The sequence below is a fragment of the Pristis pectinata genome, chromosome 18, assembly GCF_009764475.1.
Source record: "Pristis pectinata isolate sPriPec2 chromosome 18, sPriPec2.1.pri, whole genome shotgun sequence".
Taxonomy (NCBI): Eukaryota; Metazoa; Chordata; class Chondrichthyes; order Rhinopristiformes; family Pristidae; genus Pristis; species Pristis pectinata.
Window position 1 is genome coordinate 24815679 of NC_067422.1, and position 15337 is coordinate 24831015.

The 15337-nt window shown below is 38.4% G+C and overlaps 1 protein-coding gene across 4 annotated transcripts in view; it reads left to right on the plus strand.

The window, feature by feature from the left end:
- The first annotated feature begins 7475 nt into the window (after positions 1-7475).
- Positions 7476-15337, plus strand: part of zgc:171844 (uncharacterized protein LOC100151763 homolog) — a 48282-nt gene continuing 40420 nt past the window's right edge. For 2 of the 4 annotated variants that reach the window (XM_052032805.1, XM_052032808.1), the window contains exon 1: positions 7643-7959. In XM_052032805.1, coding sequence (XP_051888765.1) covers positions 7884-7959 — 76 coding nt within the window. In that variant the 5' untranslated portion in view covers positions 7643-7883. Of the gene's footprint in view, positions 7613-7642; positions 7960-9281; positions 9510-15337 lie in introns of those variants that run through there. The other 2 variants (XM_052032806.1, XM_052032809.1) reach the window with 2 other exon arrangements.

Below are 15337 nucleotides of genomic sequence, written 5' to 3' on the forward strand. Positions count from 1 at the left end.
ATTGATGAGAAGTCCTGCTAACACAATGACAAAGGGAAAACTTAAAACTCCAATAATCTGCCATCAGATTATTCAGAAATCCCAATGGTTCAGTGTCTGGTGGTGTTTCCTGTTCCATTCTCCATTGAAACTCACCAGGGCCCTGTTTCCCACACTTCCTTTAAATTCACTGCAGCCCATTTTCTTGCAGTCCCTATAAGCTGGAATTTGTTTTATGCTACTATGCAACTGTAAACTAAATTTAATGCTGGTACACCATCTCATCTTAAAGAACCTTGTCTAGATTAGTATCCTTTCCGGAACAGAGTAATTTGCATTTGTTTTTAAAACTGTTTCTTAACAACCAGAGTTATCACGATGCAATTTGCCCATAACACTACAGTTTTATGGCAACTACTTTGAACTTGAGTTCAAATGCCAAAGATGAGCTTGCTAATATAGTTAAGGAGTTCATTTGGGGTAACTGCTTCCCCTTTCTCCAAATATTTTTCATGCCTTTCTATCCCTTGTACCTAGTCAAGGCACGCAGAAATGCCCTGTTCCTAGCCGGCAGAAGGTGCCTGCAGCCTCACAGCAGTCAGCAAATCCATCCCCATCCATCCCACCAGTCTCCTGAATGCTCGTTTGAATGTATGGGTTGTCCATAAGTCAGGTGTTCATAACCTGGGGAGGACCTGTATATTATATAATTTACCATTTGGGTTAGTTGCTGGTATCCTGGCCTCAAGTTCAAAGTCTTGAGTCAAAGCCCACACATTCTAAACATGGGGTAGGTCAATCATGACCTGCATTTTAGTTAGATTAAGATATCGGCATTTTAACTACATGTAATCTAAGGATCTATCAAGCTCAGTTTTCAATTGACCTAGCCCTTTTTGAGGTCAAGTGTCCTAGATTCCCACTGGAATAAAAAAACAACAAACTGCTGGAAGAACTCTTCAGGTCAGGCGGCATCTGTGGAGGCAGAGGGATAGCCAATGTTTTGGGTCGAGACCCTGCATCGGGACTGAGTGTAGAGGGGAGATGGCCAGCAGTATACAGAAGTGAGTTGAGGCAGGAGCTGGCAGAGGTGGGACCAGGTGAGGAGGGGAAGGATTGGCAGATGGAGCCAGGAGGGGGAGGGTAGAGGTAGAGACAGGCTGCAAGGTGATAAGTGGAGATAATAACAGGCTGTAGATTCTGGAATCTGATAAGCAAGGAAGGTGATAAGTAGAACTAGAGAAGGAAAAGACAATGAGCAGATGGAACCAGTGGGATGTGAAAGAAACAGTGGACACGGTGGTTGGGGGTGGGGGGAGTGGTGAGAGATTATGGCAGGATCAGAACGAGAGAGAAAGGAAGATGGGGTTTTGGTTTACCTGAAATTGGAAAATTCAGTGGTCATGCCATTGGATTCTAGACGAGCCAAGTGGAATGTGAGGTACTGTTCTAGTGTGGGTTTTGCCTCACCCTGGCAGTCGAGAAGGCAGAGGACAAACAGGTCGGTATGGGAAAGGGAGTTGGAATGATGTGCAACCAAGAGCTCAAGATGGTCATTGAGGACAGAGCGCAGGTGTTTGGCAAAGTGGTCGGCTAGTCTGTGCTTGGCCTTGTCAATATGGAGGAGGCTATATCAGGAGCACCGAAAGCAATAGACAAGGTTGGAGGAGGTGCATATGAATCTCTGCCCCACTTGGAAGGGCTGTTTAGGTCCCTGGATGGTGGTGAGAGAGGAGGTGTAGGGACAGACGTTGCACTCCTACAGCTGCAGGGGAAAGTGTCAGGGGAGGGGTGGCTGGGGAGGGATGAGCGAACCAGGGAATCAGAGAGAGTGGTCCCTGTGGAAAGCAAAGAAGGGTGGGGAGGGGAAGATGTGACTGTTGATGGGATCGCATAGCAGCTGGCGGAAATGTCAAAGAATGATGTGCTGGATGCGGTGGCTGGTAGGGTGAAAGGGAAGGACTAAAGGAACTATCTCTGTTCTGTCTGGGGGAGGCGGGGTGAGGGCTCCATCAATCACAATAGAAGGGAATCCACATTTCCTGAAAAAAGGACATTTCAGATGTCCTTGAACAGAAAGCCTCATCTCAAGAACAGAATCAGAGAAACTGAGAGAAAGGGATGGCATCCAAACAAGAGACCCGATGTGAGGAGGTATAGTCCAGGTAGCTTTGGGAGTCAGTGGGTTTATAGTAAATGTCAGAGGAGATGAAGGCAGATATCCAGAAAGGGTGGAAGATCCACGCTCTACACTCTCAGTCCTGATGAAGGGTCTTGACCCAAAACATCCATGATCCTTCTGCCTCCACAGATGCTGCCTGATCTGTCGAGTTCCTCCAGCATTTTGTCTTTGCTTCGGATTCAAGCATCTGAAGTATCTTGTGTCCCTCAATCCGCACTCTTCCTGAAGAAGGACTCCCTAACATTGCCTCTGATTTGCCAAGCTCCACTTGTAAGGTTTTACCCCCTTTGTTTTGGGGAAAAGTTTCTCTCTACCCAATGTGACAATCCCTTTAGTCACATTAATTACCACCACTTAATCTTTTTTACCTGAAGCTTCATTTTGAAGCTTACCCCACAATTTAACCTTCAGGTGAGTACTAGATAAGCATATGGAGGAATTTAAAATAGAGGGATATGTGGGAGGAAGGGGTTAGAAAGTATTAGGCGAGGTTTAAAGGTTGGCACAACATTGTGGGCTGAAGGGCCTGTTTTGTGCTGTACTGTTCTATATATCTTGCTGATGAAGTTACATTGTAATCCCATGATATTCTTCCCAATTGAGGATCAGAAATGTTAATTTTCTCTTCCCACAGATGCAGCCTGAGCTCCTGAGTATTTCCAGCATTTTCTACTTTTTATTCCTCTAACGTGTTTTGTTTTCTGACACTTAAATGTTGACATAGCATGTTAAATTATGGCCCGCATGCCTAAAGATGGGTGGAGGCAATTCCAAAGCAACATTTGATATGGCAGAAACCATTATGTTTGAGAGCAGTTTCACTAGAAAATTAGTAATTTAAGTTGGCTTATAAATGAGCTTATTTCCTCTAGAAAAGGAATTCATCACCTATTGACACTGCAATATCCTGTGAGCATAATTTGAGTTATGAAGTCTGAGGTCAAAGTTGCTTAATTACTAAATATATTCAATTGGGCATAAATTAGGTTTTAAGTCATTCTTTGTTCTGAAACTTATTTAACATGGACTTTCATTTTTTTTAAATGATATTATGTAGCAAGTGATAGCTGTTAAAGAATTGAAAGATGTATGAAATGTTCTGTTTTCGTGAACAGACAGTGTCCTTGGCACTCAGGAATACTGTTGTCATGGTAGCACAGATAAATTCTTTATATAATGAAATGAATATAGAATGATGTGAGGCATATGTTTACAAATCTGTCAGGTCATTTAGATTCCACAGATCCAAGACCAAATGTGAAATTAAAATGTGACAGAAAAGTACACTTGGGTGTTTATTTTCAATGAGAACTAAATTGTGCTATGTATAATCTAACTTAGGCTCTTTGTTACTAAAGGACTCGGCTCTATTTCTAAATTACAGAGTCGAATTCTTGCTTGTAATTACATAATCTCATCATTGCCAGTATTAACTATAATTTATCGTATAAACTTCAATGAACAATTTTGGCTGTAGTGAATTGTCCTGGTTTATACATTTTAAAACTACATTATGAACACTTTTTAGAAAATCAAGTACACTGTGAATTAATGTGGCTCTTTTGAAATGATCTCTGCTTATAACTTTTCTTCTGGGTTATTTCATGCTTCTCACTCAATGAAATGTGCCTGAAATGTGTTGTACCCTATTAGCGCCAGTATTAGTTATTCACATTATTCACAGTTATTCACATATTCACAGATTTGTTTGGCATTTAACATGTTACATGTTGAGTAGTTATCAAATTGTAGTGGTCTGACAGTTTTGCATTTATGTTAACTGTAAATAGTACATTATGTCCTGTCTGGGAGGTCAGCTTGTATATAATGTGCATGACAGCCTCATAAGTACAAGTGGGTTATTGGAAATTCAATGATCAAATGCAGCTACGCCGAGGAAAAATGCAACCTTCAATGGGATTCCACCGCCAAACACATCTTTCCTCCTCCCATTTCAGCATTCCAAAGAGACTATTACCTCTGCAACTCCTTGGTCCACTCTTCATCTCTACCAACCGATCTCTATCCCACACAACTGCAGGAGATGCAACATCTTCCCTTTTACCTCTTCCCACCATCCAGTCAACAAAGCAGTTGTTCCAGGTGAAGCGGCAATTCATTTGCACTTCTTCCAATTTAGTGTCTTTCATTCAGTACTCAAGATGTGGTCTCTTTCACATTGGAGTAAACAAATGCAGATTGAGTGACCCATTTGCAGACCTCCTCGTTCAGTTTGTAATTGCCCGTCACTTTAATTCCCCAACGCCTTCCCACTCTGACCTTTATGTCAGGCTTCTTACTTTGTCCAGCATGACCTTGAGGTGAATCACCTCATCTTCCATCTGGGCACATCACAGCAATGAGAACTTAATACTGAATTTAACAATTTCAAGCAACTACTCTTTTATTTTTCTCTCCATAGATATGGTTATATCTTTGTCTCAAATTGTTTCATTTTTTTCTTTTCTGTATCTAACTGCAAGTTTTTAAAGTAATCATTACCTTGACAATTTTGGTCTGCACCTTATCACATACATTCCCTCAGATTTTCTCCATCCTCCCCCTCTCTGCAACTTTACACAAGCTTGTTTTCTCAGGTTGAACCATTGACTCTTTTTCTAACCCAGATGCTGCTTCACCAGAGTGTTGCTGTTTTTTGCTCCACTTAAGAATTTTCAGGTTGCATCATATCTGCCAGAAGAACAGCCCTGTGAGCCCAGCTGTGATATAGCAAAGCAGAACAAAAAGCCTTTTGCAATGTGGTACTGGACTGTCTATACTCACTATTTATAAGTTTATTTTTTAAAAAAATGTATTATAGACATGGTGAAGGAAAGGGTGGTAACTTAAATAAATACAAAGTTGTTCTTGTTTTGATTTCTATATAATGAAAACAAATCCCGATTTGATGATCCTGAAGAGTTGCAGCATGGAGACTTGTTCTCACTAGATGTCAGTGGTGCCATTTACAAAAATACCACTACTCTCACAAATTGTAACTCTACTTCTGACCAATCAGGCTTATGATGTGTTCTGTTCATCAGCTGCCTGGAGTGCAGCACAGGAGCTCGAGTCCAAAAGTAAAATGCTTCAAACAATGAAAATCTGAAACAAAAATGAAATGCTGAAATTCATGGTTGATCAGACACCATCTGCGGAGAAGAAAAAAGTCAATGTTTCAGTTCAATGACCTTTCAACAGAACTGGAAAAAGCTGGAAAATTTTATTTCCAACAATTCTCAGTTCTGAAGGAAAGTCATCAAATTGAAACTATTGTTGTCTCTCCACAACTGCTGCCTCACCTGCTCATTAAGAGCTCATATTGTTACACGGTTTTAAAAACTAATGTAAATACAATGTCAATTAAGGTGACACTGGGTCTTCACCAAGTGCTTCCCTTGTTGGCTTCTTTTCCACAAGCTCTATTTAACCTAGCAATCTACATCCTGTTTGCTCCCATAGTTCTGTTGCCAAACTGCTGACCATAGTACACTAACTTCAATGTCTTGAGCTCATTTCCAAATCCTGTCAGCTGGGTTTTCTAATCACTTCCCATCATCCTCTACCCCCAGCCTCACAACTGAATTCCTTGTACAATGCTTTGCCACTGTGCAGGGCCTTGGCATTTGGAATGACAGTTCCAAGTTCACACTGGTGGATCTGCAAAAAAAACATACTTGCCACATTGATCTCTACTGAATGTGTATGGATCATTGCTGATAACAAGTTCACATCTAATGATGTCTTGCTCTTCCCCCAACACATATTAAGCATCTACTGCCTGTGTTGTGTTTTTTTACACCTTTACACCTACTATTCCCTAATATCTTCCTCTTCCCTCCATTCTAACATAAAGTCCTCTTGAGATACTTTTTTTCAGGACAGGCACATAATAAATGCATTGTTGTTGTACGTAACCAGCTGCTAATTGTTAAACAAATATTACCAACCTGTTGGAAGTAAGACAGAAAAGGAGAGAAAATCTTGCTAATGTTGGTGAAAATAATGGAGTATAATCTCAAATGATTTGATCAAGTTTGATTGACATAACACGAAAGATAACATGCCACTACCAGAAAGGGGAAATGAGAGGATGTGATCAGAATAAGTAAAAGGTTCAAAAGAAATAGTAGAGATTAAAAGATAAAAGAACAGAGTCTTAGAGGAGGCATTGGACTCTGAAGCAATTAAGCTTTCTGAAATTGTTGGCCATGTCTGCTACAGATGAGGATGGCGTGGTGGACCAAGGCATCATGCATTGTTGACTAAATTTTTACTCTGCGATCTCCACCCACTGTGGGGACTGGTGGGGGAGGGGTTGGTGATGCTGGCAAATGACAGGTTTGACAATTGATGGACATGGCAGGGGGTGGTGGTGGTGGTGGGGTGTGTTGTTCAGTCAGATTGTCCGAGAGTTATTTGGACTGTATAAATAATGTTGGGGGTGAGCATGTTGGCAGTGAGGTGACCTTGACACTGATCAGTAAATGATAGGAAGTTAAAAGCCACACCCACAGGAGGAAGAGGGATCTCTTGGACTTCCAACAGCTATCCTGGTAACATGGAGCTCTCTAACACCAAAGTGTGCTCATCCCTTAGGGTTAGACTTGTTTCAGCGTTCTTGCAGGCTGAGCACGTGTGGAGGGGAAAATGTGTTAGTGTTGTGCACTCTACTCAGTGGTGCCAACAACAGTTATTACTTGCTGTCTTAAGTTTAGTTCTGAAAATGGCCCTCCACATTCCAAATTTTGGGCACCCAGACTAAAAATTCCTGCAATATTAGCAACACTTGTGCATTATTTTAGAAGATGTAAAGGCAGGCAATATGCTCCTTTGTTGCTTTGTTGTGAATGAACGATAAAATAATTGCATCTTTAATGGGATCAAAGGGTGAAATGGTCTTTTGGTCTGGGTACTTGTAGTGGCAGTGTACTGTGATTGACTCAAACACAGGAAGCTGCATTTCACTGATGCCCACTCTGCACAGTAAATCAGCAAAACAAAAGCTTGAAAAGATATCATAACTCCATACATTTAAAGAGAAATGTCCCACTTGAAAGACCACATGGTTTCATTTCATAGGTCACTCTTCTTCAGATAGTCACTATCAACTTATCCGTATGCGGTTGTGTTTTAATTTTTTTATAACCAATGGCAATTGTGAATATAAGCCAACATGGGGTAATTAAAGATTAGGGCCAATAGAATGCATGAGGCTTGCAAATTAGAAAACAGAAACTGATCTCTGGTGATGTGGGAAAGGTCTATTAACATTAGACGAGAGAAAAAAAAGTCACCCATAATTCTCTGTCCACTTCACTCCACTAACGTAAAAAATGCTTTAAGATATTCGTAATTAGAAAAAAAAATCGTTGCCGAGAAACAAAAGATCCTCCCATCCGAGGCAATTCCTACAGGATCCACCAGGAGTCTCTGAAACTCACCTCTGTGGTAAAACCTGCGCCCACCTCCGTGGTCAATTTCAGAATTGAACCCAGGAAAGCATCAGATCCGCCCAGCTACCAGCCTAAGTGCTGCTGCTGTCTCTTGCTAATTTACTTAATTGTTGCAAGCGTTAAAATAATCATGTAAATCATGCCATGGTATTTGTAGGAATCCAGTTCTAGAAGCTTACTGACCAAAAAAACCCTAAGGTGTGGGGAGGGGTTGGGGAGGTGCGGCGGAAAGTACATGTGTGTTTTTATTACTGAATTTAGAAATCATGGAGAATGAAAAAGCATGCGCAAAACATTACGGATCTCTTGAATCAACTACGTGGAGTGCAGTCGTTGAAAAAGGTAAAAATAAAATATCAAATCCGAACATGGTAGTTTGATTTTACACCGTTATTTCCAGAGGTTGCAACGATGTAATGATCATAGAAAATCAATGTTAAAATAATTTCTTAACCACGTCACTGATACAGGGTCTTAGTAGGCTTCGTTTGCTTTGATGACAAAGTTAACATTAGATTACTGAGTTACCTTGCACGTCATTGCTTCATACTATTTAAGAATGTTATTTATTGCTGGTGGATAAATCTTTTGAACTGTGTCTCTTGATTCGTACAAGACCCAAGTAAAGTCTTAAATGCCGCTGTACAGGTTACTGAAATACTTGTGTATGGGAAGTATCAGGAATTGTCACAGTTGTGCTGGTATCAGAAGCACTTCAAAAACCAAAGTTTGTCATTGCCATCCTGCCGGTGCGTGTCGGAAGGCTGCCCCTCTCACTGAGTTGAAATGCTTGCAAGACTGACGAGCAGCGCATTTCATGACAAGCTGTGCAGTGCTCACACATCGACAGAGATCCCTTGATTTTGCAGGGGACTGTGTGGACAGAGGAGACAGCACAAATCTACTAACTCCAGAATTTAAATTCCTGATGCTCTACCTCAATCCAAATTAGCTGCTAGATTTCAAGGATAAATACAACTAATTTTGTCTGAATGATGATGTTTGCATCACACTTTGCCATTAACACTGCTTTTGTAATTATAGCAATTTTGAATATAGTTGTATACACGATGAGAATTAGATATTTACATCAAGAGTATATTACATAGCCTGCTTTTGATCTGGGAGCAATGCAATGAGAGGTTTATACTTAGCATTGAAGTACATCTTTTCGTAGTCTAAAAGAATTGGCAGGAACTGGATTAGAATCTAGATTGTGTTTATTGGATCTTACAAGATCTTGTATGACAATATCTGTTGGTTAGGGAAAATACTTTACTCCTGATTTCACAATCTCACTCATGAGTCACTTTTGTAAGGATGAAACAAATTACAAGAGCTTTACTCAATAGCCAGCTCACCTCTATCTAATTTCTTCATTGCCCCCGAAATAAGTATGTGCTTCATGCCACAGCAGTACTATCCCAAGTCTTGATGATACAAGAAAGATAATTTCTTTGTAACTAAATTAGATGCATCCTCGGGGAAAAGTGTGTAACAGAGATGCAGTATCCATTAATGCACTGTTGATTAATTATGGGTTATCAGGAATTTATTTCCAAATATTTTTGAACATGTCTAAAAAAAATTTAGAAAATTGCTGCTATATAAATGCTTGATCTTTTTTTGATTTGATTGCTATTTGCTTCTGTTCTCATTTGCAGAGCAATCAATTGCATGTTACCCAGTACAAATGACAAAATCATCAACAGCAATTCACCCGGCAAAATTAACTTTTCAGGATTGATCATCAGACTTCCATTTATTGAGAATATCTTTCCAAAGAACCACTGTTTTCATTTGGCTTTTAACTTGTTTACTGAAGGAGTGAAAGTCCTCTATCATAGCCAATGCACTGACATAATGTAGAAAGCCTTTTGCACCTTACTGCAGTGAGTAACCTAATGTTAGTTTACTCTTTGAATAAACTAAATTCTAATTTGCAGTATGAATGTTTATTAGAATATAAGCTTTCATGGTTGTTACTTTTCAAAAATGACTATTTTTATTACTGTGATATGTTGCTGTTATTTAATAAATGTTTCATAATATATAAGTAAATGGAAAACAAGATTGTTGTATTTTACCTCTGGCCTTTCACAAGGAACATACATTCCGGAAAATCATTTTGATGATATACTGTGTGAATCAGTCAATAAGTATTGTGATCTCTATTTCAACTCAACCCTATAAAATTTAATAAAACTATGCAGTTTGGACTGTCTCCCAGGATCACTTGAAGTAGCTATGAGATCAGTTCTTAAATTAATACACAGCATATGAGAGATGGAAAGAAAGATGTAAACAAGTGGATGGGTTGGACTGACTTATTGAAAAGTACTTAAATTTTGGTGAGTATTGATAGGCTGGATTGTTACAACTGGGTGTGTGGAATGATCTTTTTTTGCTGTGTAAGTCAGTCATGCCACACATCTGCAAAATATTCTTTTATTTCTTGTTGCCTTTTGAGGGAGTTCCTGACGGCGGCAAAGCAATCCAGGCACTTGCCAGCAATTCCAGCTGACCTGAGACGGCATATTACCCGACTGAAGAAATAATACAAGTTACCTTCCACTTTCTTGCTCCATGAATGACATGGATCAGGGAAAACTGAGCAAATTTTTTGAAATAAAATATTCAAAATACTTTTCATGAACTGCTTAAAAAAATGAAATAAATAAAAGCCATTTGGTCCCCTCGTCCCTGCTTCACCAATGAATCTTTTACCCCGGTGCTGCATTCCTGCACTAACTCCATATACCTTTGATCACCGTAGTACCTAAAAATCTATTGATCTGTGTTTTGCATATACTCAGCAACTGTGCTTCCACAATCCTTTTGGTAGTGAATTCCAAAGATTCACTGCCATCTGGGTGAAGAAATTTCTCCTCACTGTCCTGAAGGGGCAGCTTCTCATTTTGAGACTGTGATCCCTGGCTCTAAGGATGCCTGCAGGGAGAAACATCACCTCTGCTTTGACCTGTCAAATCTCCTTTTTTTTTAAATGTACATTTCAATGAGATAATCTCTCATTCTTCAAAACTCTAGAGAGTATGTGCTTAACCTGCTTAATCTCTCCATACAAAAAAAACCTGTCAACCTAGGAATTAACCAGGTGAATCATTGCTGCGCTCCATCTACTGCACGTATACCTTTTCTAGGTAGGGAAGCTATATCTGAACGCAGATGCAGTTTCACCAGGAGCCTATGTGATTGGCCCAACATGTCTCTCAAATCTTCTTGCTACATAGGCCAACTTTTTGTTTACCACCTTATTTGCTTGCTAAATCTGCATATAAACTCTCAGTGATTCGTATACAGGTCACTTTGATCACCAATGTCTTTCAGTCTCTCCCCATTTAAAAATATACTCTGCCTTTCTATTTTACTGCCAAAGTGGATTTTTCATGTTATATTCTATCTGCCATCCTTGCCCATTCAATTACCCAGTCTGTATTCTATGAAGCCTCTCTATATCCACCTTGGAGCCCCACACTGTCACCTAACTTAGTCTCATCAGCGATCTTGAATATATTATACATGATCCCCTCATCCAAATCTTTGATATAGATTGATTTAATAATCTCATGTGGCACCTTATCAAGGGCCTTCTGAAAGTCTGAATCCATCACATCATGGATTCACCCTTGTCTATTCTAATAGTTACAACCTCAGAAGGGTTCCAAAAGATTAGTCACTTATGATTTCCCTTTCATAAATCCATTGCATCTCTGCCCAGTCCCACATTTATCTTCCAAGTGCCATGTTGCCATTTCCTTAATAAAAGATTCAAGCAATTTCTCTACCACCAATGTCAGATTTAATATCAACCATTGTAGCATCCATTAATTAATTGTTGTTTGTTGTGATGTAAGTGGTGGTAGCAATTCTACATGTATTGCCTGTCCATAGTTTTCCTGAGAAGGTGTTGGTAGGGAACATTCATAGGATATAGTGATTACTTTTATGACTAACCTGAAGACTTTTGTTTTTATGACATATTTACAGTTTAGTTGCCTTTTCTGACAGAATCTAGTCTTTAGGGTGTGGCATTCAATTGACATCTTACCATAGTAAGATTTGAACTTTCAACAGCTAGATTGTTAGTCTACAACATAACTGTTATATTTCTGTATTACAAAGTCATCAGTAGTTTCTTTTTCCTCCAAAGCCATTTTAACTGGTTAAATATTTAAGATCGGCTGTGGCAATGTACAGGCTTATTCTGTATCTGCTATTCCATTAAAGTGGAGGAAGGTATAGACCAACATTTCTAGGGATAGTGTGGAAATATAAATGGAGAAAATCCTTGCAATGAAAGGCCAGTAGCTTTCACTACAAACAGTGTGTTCACCACAAAGTATGTTGAGGTGAACAATTGATTTTCAGATTGGAAAGAACTATGAATGGTGTTCCTTTGGCATTAATGTTGGAGCAACTGCTCCTTCAATGTATGTTATAGACTTGGAAATGTTTCAGATGATGAACTTTGCAGATGGCATAAAACACAAGAATATAGTAAGCAGTGGGGTGCAGTGGCCATCATAAGGACACGTACAGGTAAAATGGATAGACAGATTGTGGGTGAAACGTAATGCAAAAAAGAGTGAGGTGACTCTTTTTAGTAGGAAGAATAAGAACTGATGTAAATCAAAAAGTACAATTTTAAAGGAGGTGCAGCAACAGAGTAACTTTAAAGATGGCAGGTCTAGTTGAGAAAGGTGTTAAAAGTCATATAGAATTCTTGGCTTTATAAATACAGGTTGAGAGTATATAAGCAAGGGAGCTATGTTAATTTATAAAATATTGGTTAGTGTAGAGGGTTATTCTGGTCTATTCTGGGTAGCAAACTTTAGGAAAAATATCAGGGTCTTGGCAAGGTTGCAGAAGAGATTTACTACAATGATACCAAGAATGAAAAGTTCAGTGATGAAGCTGGAGTTGTTCTCCTTGGGGCAGAGAAGATTCAGTGGAGATTCGATAGAGGTGTTCAAAACCACCAAGAGTAAATAAAGAAAACTCTTTCTGGTGAATGAACAAAATGCATACATGTGAAGTAATTGCCAAAAGCCCCAAAGGTGAGAGGATGATAAACTGTACAGGTGTTGTATTATCTGAAAAGCACTACCTGAAAGTGGATTGGAAGCAGATTCAATAACTTCCAAAAGGGAACAAGATAAATAATTGAAGAAATTTTTCAGGGTTGTGGGAAAGAGCAGAGGAATGAAGTAATTGGATGTCTCTCAGACAGCTGTCATGGGAATGATGAACTGAGTGACCTCTGTTTGTTCTCTAGGATTCAGTGAACACCCAAAGCAAAATGCTTAACCAGCTTGAACAAACTTGAAAACATTTAAATGTTTTTGCACTCATTGATGATGATAATGTGATCTGTGCTTGTAACATAAGTCAGATTGTGAGAGGAAAACACAGAATATAGAGCAAGAGAGCATTTGTTTTTCGAAAAGGCAGAGTCCTTTTCAGCTTGATTGTTTTAAGTATAGTTTTACTGCTTGTTTTCACTTGTGCTATCTGCAAAATCCAGGAAGAACTGACCAAAGTGACTTTAAACAAAAAAGGGAGTTTTAAACAGATCCCAAACCACTTGAGATTATGCTTTTGTGATATTTCACCATGGTTGAAGATTTAAATCACAAATTTCCTGTCACAAAACTGTCCATCACCCAGATTTTTATAGTGAGATTCTGCTGATTGCTTTGGTTCAGAAAGTTTCTAGAAGTTGCGTCTGTTTTCTTAGATAAACAGACACAAGTAAGCATATTATTTCTTTCATATCAAAAAAAATTCTTAACTTACTGAGACACCAGTAAAACTATTAAATCATTCAGTATAGTTTTTGCAAGCAATTTTCAGTGATGTATAAAAACTGGTAACTCACGGTAACACTGATTTTAGAATTCTCATTTTTTTGATGATATGTGCCAGGTTGTCATTTTAATTGCATAAAGGAAAATGGTTCATGTTGGTAACAGGATGGTAAAAAATGATCTATTATTCTTCACAGCTGTGCTGTTTTATTGAACGTTCTAGATTTATGGTTAAATACATTTTTATATCAGAAACATGAATTGTAATATAACCCATGTAATTTTATTATATTTTGAAAGTTATTTCTCAGTTTTGCTCAAAACATAAAATGTGTACCCAATTCCTTGAATTCTTTGTAATAGGCTAATTAGTTCAACTGATTACCTAAGGATTAATGCACCACCAAGCTGCCTCAGTTTATTTAACAGCACCTAATCTGTTAAACCACAAAAGCTTTTGCAATAAGGTAAAATGTACCTTGCTATCACTTTGCTTTTGTGACATCCATAATGTGCAGAATAACAAATGAATAAAGGACTATTATTGAATTTTCATGGTAAAGGTATATGATTTCACTTTTCTCTCAATGTTCCTTCTTCTGTCTTTGTTTTATCTGTTGTATTCCATGTGATCCTTGCATCTTAATGATAGCTGACTGGGTAAACAACTGCTGCCAGAATTTGATGCTTTGATACCAGCACATTGGATGTCAGTCATTTTTCCTTTTTATTTGCCCATGGGATGCATTTTAATTATGGTACTACATCACCACATGCCAGTCTCAAATTGACACCTGCTGCTGGATATTAATGTATTAACACTTTCATCTGTTATCCTTCAAAATATATTTGATTTTCTGTGGTGATGTTGAGAAATAACTTATTTTAAGAAAATTAATGTCTCATAATTAGACAATTAAACATTGGAAGTTCAAAAATGTACCTTCTGAAAATACATTGGGAGAGAACATTCTTTTAATATTTAGTCTTCGTATCTTCTTTCAGTTTTTTATCCTCTTCAATTGTCTGTTACTCTATTCCCTCTATATAATGGAAATAAAGGGTTCCTTCATTTTAGTTTAATATGTAAAATCATTCTATTTACTATTTCAAAGATACTTTGTCTGTCTACTTGAAGACTCTAATTCCTTCATTGCACAGTCTCTCGTAACTACTTCTTGATACTCAGTTTGGATACTGACTGACTGCTTTGAAGCCAGAAAGTAGTAATGTTGTTAGACTATCCTTCAGAGGGACTTTGTAAAATCTGACGGAATATGGACCCTCCCCAACATTTTTAATCATACAAGAAAGGTTTTAATCATACAAGAAATAAACCATACAAGAAAGATGAACAAGTAAACCTTTCGAAACAGGAAACTTTTGTGAACGTCAGGATAACATTTATAATTAGCTAATCTTGGATTGCTTTGACAGCTGATATCTGAATGTTATTTCAAGGGAGAAGAAATAGTATGCTGTTCATAAAGGACAAAATGTTAAGGAAAACATGCAGATTACTGTGTTATTCATCTTAGCCTATTGCTGGCAATAGCCAGTATTTATCATGGCATACTGGAAGAAATTAGGGGATGAGATCCATAAAGACTTGGTGGTTATCAAAAGGAGATGTTGAACAATGGGAAAATGCCAGCAACTTGGAAATGGGATAGCCTGATGCCTGGTTTTACAATGAATGACAGAGCAGATGTTGGCAGTTAAGGAACTTGCAGGTCTTATGTATTTCTTTAATGCAACTGTGGATTACCTATAAAAACATCAAGACTATGTAAGCTATATGTAGAAGAAGGTGGTTCTTGAACTGGTTCCTTGACTTTTTAAGGAAATATCATTCAAGAACTGAGTCAGAAGGTCATATGGTTTAAACAAAT